This window comes from Ostrinia nubilalis, chromosome 10 (genome assembly GCF_963855985.1).
Source record: "Ostrinia nubilalis chromosome 10, ilOstNubi1.1, whole genome shotgun sequence".
NCBI lineage: Eukaryota > Metazoa > Arthropoda > Insecta > Lepidoptera > Crambidae > Ostrinia > Ostrinia nubilalis.
The window spans coordinates 7,771,023-7,787,082 of NC_087097.1; the positions used below are offsets into that span (position 1 = coordinate 7,771,023).

The following is a 16,060-nucleotide window of genomic DNA, read 5'->3' on the forward strand; positions in this document are numbered from 1 at the left end:
GATAGGATAACTCTTAGTTTGTTTATTAAGGTTTCTATATGGCAGGCCCAGTTGAACCGATCGTCAATGATTAGGCCAAGGTATGTCTGCTGGCTAACCCGTTCCACGGCTTTGCAGGAGCATCCCGGTTGTTCAACGTGCAGGCAATTATGATTATGAACCAGTAGGCGTGCGTACTTGCTTGGTTTGTTGTGACTGGAGTGTATATGTATCATTTTGGTTTTGCTAGCGTTTAGAACCAGACCCATGTCGTGTGACCATTTACATAAGTTTGTAAAATCATACTGTAATTTCCTTTCTGCAGTTGCTATATCTCGATCCGCCGATATAATGCAAGTATCATCCGCAAATTGGTACAAGGAGCACTCAGTCACGATTCCCGGAACGTCGTTTACATATGTCAGATAATTTAAGGGGCCTAGTACGGAACCCTGTGCCGTGCCTTCCGTGATGCTAATTGGCCGGCTGTACGTTTCACCAACCTTTACCACATATTTCCTATCTTCAATGTAGTTCTTGCACCATTTCAGTAGGGGACCTCTGACTCCGGAGTCGTCCAGCTTGTCTATCAATGTGTGGTGTCGCAACGTGTCAAAAGCTTTGCTATAGTCGATAAAGACAACTAAGACATGTTTCTTATGACCTAGATTTTCGTTGATTTCATCAGTAAATTTTGATAGTAGCATAGTTGTACTTTTGTTATTACGGAATCCATACTGCTGATCATTAAGTACGTCATTGGTTTCATAAAACGATGTAATTAGTCGACATATGTATTTTTCAACTATTTTATTAATTGATGGTAATATAGTTATTGGCCGATAGTTGTCATAGCAATTGTGAGGTCCTTTTTTATATATAGGTCTAACTATACCTTTCTTTAGGCTATCTGGATAAATACCTGTTTTTATAGAAGTGTTAATAAGATTTGTTATAACTCCTACAATGTTTTCTAATATGTGATTGATGTCTATCATACGTATTTGGTCATGACCTGGTGCTTTGTGTATGTTTATGTTTTTTATTATTTTACTGACATCTTGCCGGGTTGCCTTTTTAGGGTATATAGATCGGTCTATCCTACGAGAGTATTGTGCTTTGTCTAGTAAGGGTCTGTTACATGTTGGCAAAATGGACTTTACGTTTCGGTCAAACGATTGAGCAAAATTGTCAGATAAAATAACTTCACTTATACCGTCAAAAGCCCTACTGATGACGTCATCCACCGATTTAGTTATTCTTCCAGCTATTTTATTTAATATTTTCCACATTTGCTTAAGATTATTCTTATTTTTGGTTATTAGTTTGTTATAATATTTATTTCTAGCATCGTTAACGATTTTATTAGTTTTATTGCGTAATTTATTGTACTCTAATCTTAATACCATATTGTTCACGTCTTTTTTACACTCCTTAAAAAGATTGTCCCTGGCGAGACATGACGAAATTACTTTATTATTTATCCACTCTTCTCTTGTTTTTTTAATGTTACCAACCCTAGTTATTTTTGATTTTTCATAACATTCCTGAAGGCTAACTTCTATATAGTTATAAATTTCGTTAGGTGACGTCATGATTTCCGCGTCCTTCCAGTCTATTTTATTTAACTCTTGTGACAATACCCTATGGTCAAATGTAGTAAATTTGGGCACACTCTGTATTCGCTGCATTCCAAGGCAGGATAGTACGATCATGCGATGGTCCGCCATACAAAGGGATTTTCCCACGAATTCCAGTTCCCGTGGGAATTAGTTTACTAAAGTACCTACGTGCGAAATTTAAAGCGTCTAACTCAAGCGGTTTAGATTTTTCATACAAAAGGATTTTCCCGCTAATTCCTGTTCCCGTGGGAATTCCTAAGTATACTATAACCTGCCCAGGAGTATGAAGAATAATTGTACCAAGTTTCGTTAAAATCCGTCGTGTAGTTTTTGTTTCTATAAGGAACATACAGACAGACAGACAGACAAAAATTTTACTGATTGCATTTTTGGCATCAGTATCACCCCCTGATAGTTATTTTGAAAATATATTTCATGTACAGAGTTGACCTCTCTACAGATTTATTATAAGTACCTCTATAGAAGATAGAAAATGGAAATGTACTTCTGTTATGCTAATAACCTCAAAATCTGAAGCATTTTTCCTATTGTAACGAATCTCCCGCTTATCCGTGCTTTAAGTATCTATGTTACGGTCAAAGTGATAAATGTGAAAATTATGAATAATCGCCGGTTATTATGAATAATTACCGCATGATTTGGTAAATGTGATTAATATGAGGTCATTTATGTGTGTATAAAACTAAATAGGCGGCTTAGGGGTGGCCCAAGGGCCACCCCCGCCGCACCTTAACCTATTTTTCACTTTAAATCAAAACATTATGTTATAGACATCATGGAAAAGTAATATTATGCAAGAAACATTCCAAACTCATTAAGCCAAATTATATTAATTTAAGATATCAAAACGTTCAAAAGTTTGGCTGTACCTACACGAGCACGTACACAAGATGTTGTTCTCTTTTATGAAATTTGTTAGTACTAAGGTTGAATTATTAAATAATCACTGTTAAATGTGATTAATTTATCACTTTTACCGCGACTGTCGGTAATTATTCATAATAACCGGTTATTATTAATAATTTTCAATTTATCACATTAACCGTAACATCTACACTAATATTATAAAGAGGAAAACTTTGTTTGTTTGGTTGTAATGAATAGACTCAAAAACTATTGGACCGTTTTTATTAAATTCTTTCACCATTCGAAAGCTACATTATCCACGAGTAACAGGCTAAATTTTATTTTGGAAAATAATAGGGTTCCGTAAAATATGTAGGTACCTAATGTAGGCCACGCGCGCGAAGCCGCGAGCGAAAAGCTAGTGGAGTATAAGGTGACAATCGTTAAGTAATTTCACATATAAAAATCATTATTTCATTGCTTGGGGGTCTTGGGGCGAACGATGTATGGACGCAGAACAATATCCTTTATTTTCAAATTTAAGCAAAAAGCATTCTGTGGTTATAAAATACCTATGCTTATTTGCACCTAGTTTATCAATCACCATGTTAATTCCATGCTTTCTATCCAGTCGACTGCTCTAACGACAAGGGTGGGCAGTCGTTGAGATGACAGCGCGAAAATCGTCGGCATCCACTAATTATGACCCTTATGTACCACTATATTGACAAAGTTCTCCGTCTTCGTACGCGATATTGGAAATTTGGCATCTACCATCGGCTGATCTGACATTAGGCGTAGTCTGGCTTTGATATTCAATTTTCAACTGTATTACCTTGACAATCAGTTCAAAATTGATTACTAGAAAATTATTTGACAGACGATTTCTACTCTCGACAAATGCATTTGAATTAGCCCAAAGTATGTTTATTTACAAGTAAAAATTATTTAATGTTTATTTTATTACTGTAATAAGTCGGTTCGCACTCTTCAAAAATTACGTAAGCGCTACTTATAAACCTTTGTAGAGCCTCCCACTCCTGGGATTGTTCACCGCATTGGAGTTTTACCGCTGCAAGCGCTTTCTTGTAACGCTCCTCGGGTGGAACGTTCTTAACATCGTCGGTGTTGTAGACTTTCAAATCTATGTAGAACTCGCCGCTGGTGACTGCAGTCCGACGACACTGGCCCGAAGACACCCGCGATGTAAAGCTCGATGCGATGCTACGAGTTGTCTCCTTCGCACTTGCCCGCTCGTCCTTATTAATGATTGAAAACAAACTCTTCGTTTTCTTTGGTCTGTGAACAATAGACATTTATTTAAGTAATGATTATTTTATTCAATAGAATATATTTTTTGTTAGTTTTATTTATTTAAAGGTTTTATTGCACACACACAAACACATAAGAATGCTCTGTACAAAAAAGTTGTCAAAAGATCAGCTGTTGTACTTTAAACAATTAGGTACTATTTTACTTTAATTCGCTTAGATTTTTATGTAAGTACTTGTAAAAACTCATTGTAAATTAAAAATTTACCTTTTAGGGAATATTAAAATTAAGTGCTTGTAGAATAATTATGAGGGAGTTTGGTAATATTATTACTAAAATCTTACTATTATATTATTAATGCAAAGTTTGTGTGGATGTCTGGCTGTGAGGATGTTTGTTACTCTTTCATGCAAAACCACTGAACAGATTTTGATGAAACTTTACAGTATTATTGTTTATAACCCAGAATAACATATAGGCTATAATTTATGGCGATCTGTGATATACTAAATTTTACGCGGGTGAAGCCGCAGCCAAAAGCTAGTTAGATTATAAAGGTGGAAATTTACCTAGTTAGGGCTTCAACGTTCGCAACGGAATGGGCGGCAGGCTTTCGCTTCCTCGGCTTAGGCGCAGGCGTAGAAGCGGTTGAGGTCGACGCGCTGGTTTTGGACTTGCTCTTGCTCGAGCGCGGTGGTGGCACCACCTCTAATGGGGCCACGTCTTCAATGCTGGATGCGTACTCAGAATCCGACCTATAAAATATTAATCATCATTAGTCTATCTTCCTAATAATCATGACCACTGTCTAATTACGGTAATGACACATTTAAGTACACTACCAAATACAAAGATACATACTATGCTAGCTAGATATATTGATGGTTGCGGGATTCGAACCCGCGACCAATTAGCTTAACAAAACACATCGCGGTTCTCTACACAAATACTAAAGTAAAGAAAACATGTAAAGAAATACTCAGTAAAGAAAACATTACTTGAAAATTATTTGTCAGAACAAACTAAGTATAAAATAAATGTATAACAGTACTTACTCACATTTTGCACAATCGGGAGCTTGTTTCTTGCTATTCACAAAGAATCTCGCAAAGTAATTAATTTTATGCGGTGAAATTCTGTATTTATGTGATCAATAATAAATTGTCAGCAAAAATTAAGCTAATTAGTTAAAACTAAAGTAACAATAAAATGATATACAAATTTGGACCGTATTTTTATGTTCGATAAGCACAGAAAAAAAATCACTAGCAAGTAGGTATTACCTTTTGAATTAAAATATTACCCATACTTTGATGTTACGTTTAAAGGAAATATGATTGTGTTACACTATGTTGCAGTAAAAGTGAAATCAGAATCTAAAGTATGTAGGTTAATTTCTTAAATGGCTAGTCAAATACTAATTATGTAGTATTCCAAGTACCGAATTTCCATCATTCTATTTGTAAAGAGTTAAATTGTAATAAGCTACATTGATTTGAGTCTGCTTCCAACAGAAAACTAATAAACCAACTAATTTTACTCACGATTTTATTCGATTTTATTTTTCCTCACAATGTTTACATCTTTTTTACAATGCATTGTCATTTAGAAAAAAATTGACTTACTTTATAAAGGTAGATTTAACGGTAGAAGCATTATGTATCAGTCACCATTGAGTCACATAGAAAGATAAAAAGAATTATTAGTTTCAACTTGCAATGCAACACGAAGTAAACAATAAAAATCTAAAGTTACATGTCGTGCACACACATTCAAAGCATTTAATGCTGAATCTGCAAGTAAGCTGTGTGAGACCAGGAGCTGAGATGTTTAAATCGATGTTTTATTGAACATTTGAATAAAATGTATTTTATTTTCAGATTGGTTAAATATTGATATACATTTTCATTAAATATGAAATAAATGATTTAAAAGATTATTTTATTTTTGCAATATTAGAAAGAGTAAGTACTTATAGTAGTATAGTAGTAAATGTACAATAAATAAATGTCTAATAGTCATAAATGTACAATAATGCAAAATGTCAAAAATTCGAAACAAAACTTTAAAACCATTTTAAAATGAACAGGTTTACAGATAAATATATAAAACTCTTACTCTTGGACTATAAATTGCAGCTCGTACATTCCCACGATCCACGCGATGCAACGTACAGTGTGACATTAGATTTCATCGAGTGCAAGTTCGTCATGTACGTAATAATTAAAAAGTATAAGTGCACATTTTAAAAACTCTGTGAAACCAGTGCAGTATTTCCTAAAATGTAAGTGTAATTATATATTTCATATACTTTTAAGTTTATAGGATAACTTTCGGATCATGATTTTCGTTTAACTTGCGAGAGAGATTACCATTTTTTTGATACCTCTTTAAGATCATCACTCGCTTGCTGTTCCCAAGCTATCTGGGGTCAGTGCAGTATTTTTTCTTTTCTATACGTGGTTAAATTATGAATAAATAAACCATTTTTTCATTGATTTATAAAGAAAACTTTCTTCGCTTTGATTATAGTGTTATTCAAAATATTTAATATATATCACAAATAAAAATCTTTAAATACTAAAATCAATAGATAATTGTTTGCTAATATTTATTACAGATTTTATTGACGATTAAAAAAAGTTCTCTTTATTTCAGGAGTACCTACTGCTCAGCAAGACAATTAAATATCTACAATAATAAGCAGAAAACGTCGTTATAGATCTTGGTTAAAACAGGTAACCTTTTTATTTATTAATAACGTTGCAATATTGTTAGAAGTTTCGGTTCTGTATTTAAACTGTTCACAATTTATTTAAAGCATTATTTATTTTTTCAGATCCCCAGTGACATGATTTAATTAATAAACTAATTAAATCGTGGATAAGAAACTTCGACGAGAAGAATTGATTTATATCATCAATAATCGTAGTAAAAAAGGTCTTAATTTATTTCAATTTATAATAAATTATGGTTGTGGTTGTTTTATTTGAATAAAAAATCTCAAGGTATGGTGTTACATAAAGGTGATGGTATGGTTGTGCTAAAAACGGTAAAGGTAAAAGGGTAAGTAATGGTAAACGGTAATAAAAGGTAATAGTAATCAGGTACCTAAGAAAGAACATTCAGAGATAGAATCTTGACATAGCTCTTCAGCTGTGTATGTTAGGTAGGAGGACATTCAGTGAGAGAATCTTACCATGGGTCTTGAGCTGAATGTGTTAGGCAGAACAAACGGTAAGAGAATCTTACCATGGGTCTCTGAAGATACTTACCTCGGGTCTTCAACCGTTTGTGTTAGGAAGGACATTCAGTAAGATAATCTTACCATGGGTATTAAGCTGAATGTGTTAGGCGATACATTCAACAAAGGAATCTTACCATGGGTCCTGAGTTGTCTGTGTCATATTAGGCAGGACGTTCGGTGAGAGAATCTTACCACGGGTCTCTCTGAAGATACTTACCTCGGGTCTTCAGCCGTTTGTGTTAGGAAGGACATTCAGTAAGATAATCTTACCATGGGTATTAAGCTGAATGTGTTAGGCGATACATTCAACAAAGGAATCTTACCATGGGTCCTGAGTTGTCTGTGTCATATTAGGCAGAACGTTCGGTGAGAGAATCTTACCACGGGTCTCTCTGAAGATACTTACCTCGGGTCTTCAGCCGTTTGTGTTAGGAAGGACATTCAGTAAGATAATCTTACCATGGGTATTAAGCTGAATGTGTTAGGCGATACATTCAACAAAGGAATCTTACCATGGGTCCTGAGTTGTCTGTGTCATATTAGGCAGAACGTTCGGTGAGAGAATCTTACCACGGGTCTCTCTGAAGATACTTACCTCGGGTCTTCAGCCGTTTGTGTTAGGAAGGACTTTCAGTAAGATAATCTTACCATGGGTATTAAGCTGAATGTGTTAGGCGATACATTCAACAAAGGAATCTTACCATGGGTCCTGAGTTGTCTGTGTCATATTAGGCAGAACGTTCGGTGAGAGAATCTTACCACGGGTCTCTCTGAAGATACTTACCTCGGGTCTTCAGCCGTTTGTGTTAGGAAGGACATTCAGTAAGATAATCTTACCATGGGTATTAAGCTGAATGTGTTAGGCGATACATTCAGCAAAGGAATCTTACCATGGGTCCTGAGTTGTCTGTATCATATTAGGCAGAACGTTCGGTGAGAGAATCTTACCACGGGTCTCTCTGAAGATACTTACCTCGGGTCTTCAGCCGTTTGTGTTAGGAAGGACATTCAGTAAGATAATCTTACCATGGGTATTAAGCTGAATGTGTTAGGCGATACATTCAGCAAAGGAATCTTACCATGGGTCCTGAGTTGTCTGTATCATATTAGGCAGAACGTTCGGTGAGAGAATCTTACCACGGGTCTCTCTGAAGTTACTTACCACGGGGCTTCAACCGAATGTTTTGATCAAGATACTTATTTAAATGTATTCAACACTCCGTTCGTAGTGTATTATTGGGCATTCTGTCAAACCAGAGTGAGCGCAGCGAACGGTCGGAAGCGAAGCGGACGACTGGGGGACAGAATGCCCAATAATACACTACTTATCTTTTCATTGATTTGCTGTAGACTATTTCGGAATCCCATAAAAAAGTCTAACAATAACAATTTTTCTTTACTTTTTGTATTGTGAAATAAAATAGATATCACAAGATTTATTTATTTCTGGTTATTGTATAACATGTCCCAGTGATCGTCATAAAACACGCATTTGTATCAACGAAAGGCGCGTATTTAGGCTATTCTTAGATGAAATATGATCTCTATAATCAGCCAATAAGGTTCAAGTTATAACGGTGTAGTCTTCAGGGTTTGGACGGGACCTTTTCACCCGTTCTATTATTAGATTGAAAATGAATGTAACGGATAAACTGGGACAAACGATTGACTTCTATGACAAAGGGATCAGCCATCTGAAATTAATTCAATAAGAAAGGTCACAAAGTTGTATTTTATTTAGCACGAAATGTGTCCAACCGTGGAATAGGCACGGAAATGTGTTTGATGAATAGATTTTCAATTTGTTCAATATAATATTATTAATTATTGAAAACAAAAGAATCCATTCTTTTCACATAATTATTTTATAGGTAGCGCATCATATCTCCGTCGTCTGATAAAATTATTTATATTATTTTCTTACTATTATATTGTTGTTAAAAAACATAACACAGGTACCTACTATTTAGATAATTATTAATTAAGTATTATATTTTTAAAAAACTTTACATATTCATTAAAAAAGCTATCATGACTTTTTTTCTAACAATCAATTCAGTTTCGTTTTGTTATTCAAATGTTTTTCCAAGATATGTTTTATTATTTATTCATATTTATGTGGAGAGTTGACACTTTTAATGACCTTTGTCATTCACTGTACCATGGTCGTGAAGTGTGTGACCGTGTCATCCTATACTCGTAATGTTTCAACAATCCACTACATGTATTGCCAAAGCTTAATCATTAACCCGTGGGGTGACAGTCCATCCTAATCTACCTTTATCTCGAAACTCGGGAACTGTCCCAAAACTAAATTGAAATGAATGGCCCCAAGTTATATCCTAATTAGACGGAAGAAGTTTATATGTACGTCTCCTTAGAGTGTCGAAATTAGAGTTTAACCACAGAGAAGAATGGGCACAGTAGACTCAGAATACGCCACACCAAGAAACCGCTGTTCGATTTTTCTCGATGTTCGTAATTTTCTAGAATGAATCGGTTTTAAGAATATCGAAGTACCTATGTATTTATAGGCTGTATTGCAAAAATACTCATGGCTTGTAATAATGTAAGATAGTCGAAACATTTTTATTTTCAAATCTCGTTTACAGTTACTCAGCTCACACTCTGTTACTATTATTAGTATAACAGTAATGAGGGCTATCGTTTTAGCGCTCACCAGTTGGCGCCACTGTAGAGTAAGGTCCTGTCACTTGCTAGTAGCGAAGACAGTGGCGCCGACTGGTGAGCGCTAAAGTGGTAGGAGGAGTATCGCATTTGCACTCATCAAGATGGCGCCACTGTAGAGTAAGGTCCTGTCAATCGCCAGGGGTGCCAACTGTTAAGTATAAAAACGATAGCCCATTGGATGTAAAAAAGACGACAAATTAAATTCCAACCATTCATCATCACAAAAAAAAGGCTTCCCACAATGATTTCCACATCACCCGGGTGGTAGTGGCCTGCATCCAGCGCGTGCCTGCTACCTTTATGAGGTCGTCGGACCACCTTGTGGGTGAACGTCTCACGCTGCGTTTTTCGGTAAGATTATGCGATTTTTTTAAAAGGTTGTTTTACCATTTTCATTCACTATTTTCGCTCGGATTGAAACAACTGTTACTATCTGCAGTATGCAAAACTAAACTTGTTTACCTTTCTACAGAGCGGCATAAGGAAGTTTCCCAACGCCGCGGGTAGTAAGATTTCGCTAAAAGTGCCACAGTGGAAGTTTTTGCCCCGTGTTCCCCGTTATTATAGCTCGAATAACTCCCCTTGCCTATTCCAAGATTATTTCTTCAAGCTTTGCAAGAATTATAAAGTTTTATTCTTGATTTCAAACTTATTTTAGAAGAGGTTTCTGTTGGTGAGCTAGTTTTAAAACTAGGGAGAAATGTGCAGGATTGAGGTAAATATTCCGTGAAGTGGGTGAATTAAATACGAAAGTTTATTTTAAATTACTTTTTTCTGTATTTTCTAGTGTGTAACTAAATATGGTTGAACTTAATTTTAGTTTGTTTAGCCATCTCAAAGAATTCAATAAATAATAATTAACACTAAATAGCCCGGAAAGATAAACACTGCCTTGCTCTCGGAGTAACCCACTAGCTCCGATAGTAAGTGCAAACCGATAGCACTTCAACAAAAAAAAAAAACTTTTTGCGCATGGTATTGTGTCAAATTTCACCAATTTATTCCTATACCTACCGATCATCATTCGGTCTCTAACAGTAGACTGAATAGTTATACTCTAGAGATCCATATCCCTTAAATGGAGTATTATTTTCTGGGAACACACCTGCCTATTTGCGCCATCCAATCTTAGCAAAGCTACCAAATGTAGGTCGTCGCTCTATAAAATTATTAATAGTCTCCTATTCTATTTATATCAATAAACGGCTCCAAAACTCTTATATTATGTATTAAGCTAGAAAACGCTGGCTTACATTTTACTTCTTATCCAGTCCCATCTTATCACGTGCCAATTTAACCTTTCGAAGACTAGTGCGCCCGTTTGCTAGAACGGTCGAACTTTTTATAGATTCTGACGTCTTTCAAACTGAGAAATTGTAGTTTCATATTTCAATAACTTAACGAATAAATAGTGCCGTTTTATTTGTACTGTGTTTGATGTTGGGCTTGTAGTGTTGTAGTTTTTTGTAGGAAGGCAATAAAAACGTTGTGTGTTTTAAGCTAAGTTATAGTTTATAAAGTAGTGCTTGTAAATTGAGTTCGTTGTCGAGATGAAAATAATATTTTTAACGTAGAACAAACATTCACTTACACAGATAGTAATTTTTATAATACTTAGGTATTAAAAAAAATACCATCTGCATTAGCAAAGTTTAAAGAATCATTAGCTAATGCGCTTTATGTGACATGATAATAAAAAGGAATTCCTAAATAGTTATTGTTTAAAATGATTACCGAAATTTGCTGCGCGTGAGTTTATACAATATGTTACAAAAAGTACCTACTACTACACATGCCATAATGTTCATTTGAATGTCTGTGTCTTCGCGTCATAATGTAGATCTGAGAACTCATATTATCAACGGGGCATATTAAGTTCAAAGTTTTCGCAACTTAAACCATAAAGACTTCGGTTTGTAACGAGAAGCTGTAGAGCAAAGAAATATATAAGCGGAAGTTACTGCGGTCATTATATGAAATAACTTCACTTTATTTAACTTAGGTACTAGCTAATTTACAATTTTCGTTGAGACATTTTCTGGTTACATCTCATCGCAGGTATACATACATAGAGTCGCATAGTCTCTCTATGTGACTCTAAGAGAGAGACACAGAGTCACATAGATAGTATCATTTTTGGTGGCGATTGTGTGACAATAAAAAATTTGATGTATAATTTTACACCTCTAATTACTTATCCCAACTTTGGTATTATTAACGGTACTGTATTTGGTTTGGTTTTAGTCACGGTCTCGTAATACCATCAAACGCCAGATAATAATCGTGAATAACTTAAGACACTACAATTTCGACGTCGCCCACACAGAAATTGATGTAAGCCCTTTAAGAACTTGAAATTCATATGTTCAGTAAGTAATAAACAATCGGATTAACACACTAAACACGTGTTCAATATACAGGAAAAGCTTGTAATTAATTTATTTACACCTAAGAGTAGTCAAAGTCGAGTAGGAAAGCTTTTGTTATATGAGAAGTTATTACTTTGATCAAAGAAATGGAAAAAAAAACTGGATAATTGGATTCTTGTGAGATAACCTTCCCAGCAATAATATCGGTACCAGCAAGTTTTCGAAATATGAAATCGCCAAAATACCTATTAATTTTTTCAATTTAATGAAGGTATATTTATAAATGTCAAATTTTTAGATGCAGTGTATACGAGTATGATGAATAATAGAGAAGTTAATGTTTAATAATAGTTATATTTTTACTAAGAGAGAATACCTAAGTTTAAAGTCATTAGGATCATTAGGACTGTTGCCATAAAAATATAGATAGAGTTCCATCAGTAACTAAGCTGATGCAACAATAGGCTAGTTTCCTAAAAAAAAATATTAGACACACGTGTATTTTTATTCGACAGTTAAATAGTCAGTAATTACGAAGATTTATGATGAGTTCCGCGTGACGTCACAAAGTGCTACACTTTTAAGCACGCCTTGACGTCACGGGAGTCACTGTATTTGGCACGCTGTAGGTATCTCTTTAAATTTTCATTTGTTTAAAAAAGTGAAAAATACATGACAACTATTTTTTGATAAGTTAACCGACGGACTAATTCACTCTTGCTTTTTTACCCAGGAAATATCCCTATTGCCATGAATTATCAAAGACATCAAGGCAACATAAGCGATCAAATGTCAACCGAAACAAACAGAGTGGTATGCAAAACCGTAATGTTTTCACGTGAGGTACCTATAACATTTACATATCTGTCGGGTAATGAAATCTGAGCCGGGATATGGCACATACGGAACCCGGATTATTGAGGCGACGCGTCAAACTCCCTCAGAGAGGAGTATTATTTACTTTGAGATGTATCTACACTCGGTGTAACTTTTGTGCTCGGATAAGTACTCGGCAAATTGACAGCGGATGGAAAGCGAAGAGAAGACCGGGCGAGGTATTTTTGCTAGTGCTATTATGGATTCTATGTTCACAGTACGAGGTAAGTGAAACATTATCTTCTTCTTTTACTTACTGACCTAGTGTCATCTTTATAAAAGTGGAAGGTTGTCACTGACTGACTGACTTACTCACTCATCACGAAATCTCAGAAACTACAAGTGCTAGGAGTTTCAAATTTTGCATGGGGGTTCCTTTTAGAACGTAGGTGCTCACTAAGACGGAATTTTGCAAAATTCAACTCCTAAGGGGATAAAACGGGATTCACGCGTACGAAGTGGCGGGCGGTCGCTAGTTTTTCATAAAATGGCATAGCTAGATGACCAACAGATTACGTGACTGCCAACGATAAATTAAACATTCTTCGGACATTCAGTTCGCACAGATTGAGTTACAAGAGCCTTATCTAATTGAAAATCAAATGTCTGACGTCGAGTGTGTGAGTGCAGATTTCACAACCCTGCTCAAAAATTAAGTCAAGTGAGATATAGATGGTTTCGTCCACGAAGACGCGCCCCACCATTCTTCCGCTAATGTTTGAGTGTTCCGGTACACACTAAATCATCCATGAGTGCCACACGCACACTACTATAATGACGCTCGGATTGCTCGGATCAAACTCCCCGCACACCGCGTTTCCCTCGACCAAAAATTGGTGGGGCACGTCTTCGTGGATGAAACTATCTATACTGTCTAGGATGCCCTGTAAGTACAATAAATGTATTTTATTACCAAAGTTTTAGTTCCAAACGGAATTTAATAAACAAAGTATACTGATAAATTATAGTCGTATCAAAGCGAACAGGAGGTAGAGCATTCTTGCACTTATAGATTTCCGTGCACAAGTTGTAATAAAAGGCGAATATTTAATACGTTTCAGTAGCTAGGTAGAGCTACAATGAACGAGTTCAGAATATTCCAGGGTGCAGTGCAACGGAATGCGTGGGCTAAGAGTTGGTTTCCACTAAATGCAGGAACTTTTGTCTAAAAACACTATTATATTTTCAACTCATTAACGGCTAAGGCACCGATTTGGTACTGACTATCCCATTAGGTATTACACTGATTATACCGTTTAGTCTGCGGTACCCATAGAGATATAGAGAGATATCAGCTAATGCGCTGAGTTCGAAACTCAGTGTCGCATTAGAAATTCACGCACACATAGTACCCAATCAAAATATATTGTGCTCAATATCCACTGCGGTATCAGTACTCAACGTTCGAATAATCTTTAGTACTACGCAAGCAATGTAGACTGTTAACATTATGACGTCGCTGCTGTCATCATTGCATTCACGAGAAATGTGTTCTGTTTTTAGGCATATTGCTGCGATACCGGCCAGGCCCTCTTGTCATATATCTCTTTAGTTTGTGTGATCTGTGGCGTTACCGATTTGCTGTATCCATATTAACTAAATTTTATTACTAACTGACTCGAAGCGCAGGTTTTTGAATTTATATGGAGAAATGCTCCATAAGAAACCTCAGATCATAGAAGGGAATAGATGTGAAACGGGGGCGTGGCGCGTGTCTCCGCGATATGCCCAGAAACGAACATCGGCTGCGTTAGCTAGGTTTAGCTAGGTTAGTCGCGATTCAGTCGTACTAAGGAAATGTTCTCAGAAATTTTGGATAATGCGTCGTTACGTGCAATAAAACAAGTGAAACGAAGAACTACAGGAACAATGGAGTCATTTACTACATGTAAGTATAGCAAATCCATTGGTATTTTGCTTATAAATAAAAAAAAAACTAAACATTTTTACGAACGAATTCAGTGCCGTAACAGTTACTGCGATATCGAAATCAGTGGTGATAAAAATTCTAACACACTTGTACATTGACGATTTAGTTAGCAACCACTTTATGTCATGCTCAACTACTGCGCAATGTATTTAATTTCTTTCGATATCCACTGTCGTGTGAAAATACACAGTACGGCCGCATGTGCCGGTCGTAACATAGTGCCGTGCTCGTGTTCTAATGCGGTTTCCAATTATCGATAAATAGAAGTAAATTATAATTTTCTATTTTGTAATTTTAAATAAAAAAATGATGTGTTACTCGCGATTATAAGATTTTACAAAAAAAAAAAAATAACAGTAGAAGTAATTAGTAACTGTCAACTATGTAATTACTATAAGAGCTAGTTGAAAGCCTAATACAGGCATTAGGGATGTTTCCTGGGTCAAAAAGCAAGAGTTTTAATTAGTCCGTCAGTTAACTTATCAAAAAATACTCTACACGTATTTTTCACTTTTTCAAACTAATGAAAATTTAAAGAGATAAAGCGCGCCAAAGTTCATAAGAAGAGGCCCGTGACGTCAATGCGTGCATAAAAGTGCCGCACGTTGTGACGTCGTGCGGAACTTCAACGCATCATAACTATGTAATTATTTGTTAGATTGACAAATAAAAATATATGTGTCCAATATTTTTTGATATTAAACATGTCGGATAATAATAAAAAGGTTTTCATACATAAGCATTTTGTGAAACCAGTTTCGAGCCTTGCCCCTAGCGATTTAAAGTATCGATATCTTGTCGACTCCGTTTTATCTTTGTTCTCTCACTAGCGTTTTCAAAGTGTGCGTCACGTCACGCGGCCATTGATTGGCCATAAGGCACGCCTTCTGGCCAATCACAGCACTTTTAAGCCGGTTGCACATGTTGTCGTAGACTCTCAGTCGCTTTGTTTTTACACAGTTGAATGTGTGTGTGGGAGCTGTGGTGGGGGAAATGTAGGGACACTGGTTCTCGTTGTAGTTACGCGCGACTTCATATCTATTCTCTTTCTATGATCTGAGTAAGAAACAAAACTAAGTACTTCATTGCTTAACACGGCTTTTTCTCGGTTCAATATCGGACAAGTGGAAACGTACCCTAAGGCGAATTGTTTCAAATTAGAACATACTTTGTAGTAAATTTCTCGGAACAAGCTCTGCACGTTCGT

General features: G+C 35.8%; 1 protein-coding gene and 1 long non-coding RNA gene across 2 annotated transcripts; one reads left to right on the top strand and one right to left on the bottom strand.

The window, feature by feature from the left end:
• Positions 1–3,401: 3,401 nt before the first annotated feature.
• Positions 3,402–4,845, bottom strand: LOC135075558 (uncharacterized). Its single transcript, XM_063969979.1, has 3 exons — positions 4,800–4,845; positions 4,310–4,495; positions 3,402–3,767 (listed from the first exon to the last, which is right to left on the bottom strand). Coding segments are annotated over exons 1-3 (543 nt in total). The 5' UTR covers positions 4,802–4,845; the 3' UTR covers positions 3,402–3,412.
• Positions 4,846–4,874: 29 nt separating this feature from the next.
• On the top strand, positions 4,875–7,384 carry LOC135075112 (uncharacterized). The gene is made up of 3 exons (XR_010257966.1): positions 4,875–6,024; positions 6,399–6,478; positions 6,580–7,384. It is a non-coding gene; the product is annotated as an uncharacterized LOC135075112 (long non-coding RNA).
• Positions 7,385–16,060: the final 8,676 nt, after the last annotated feature.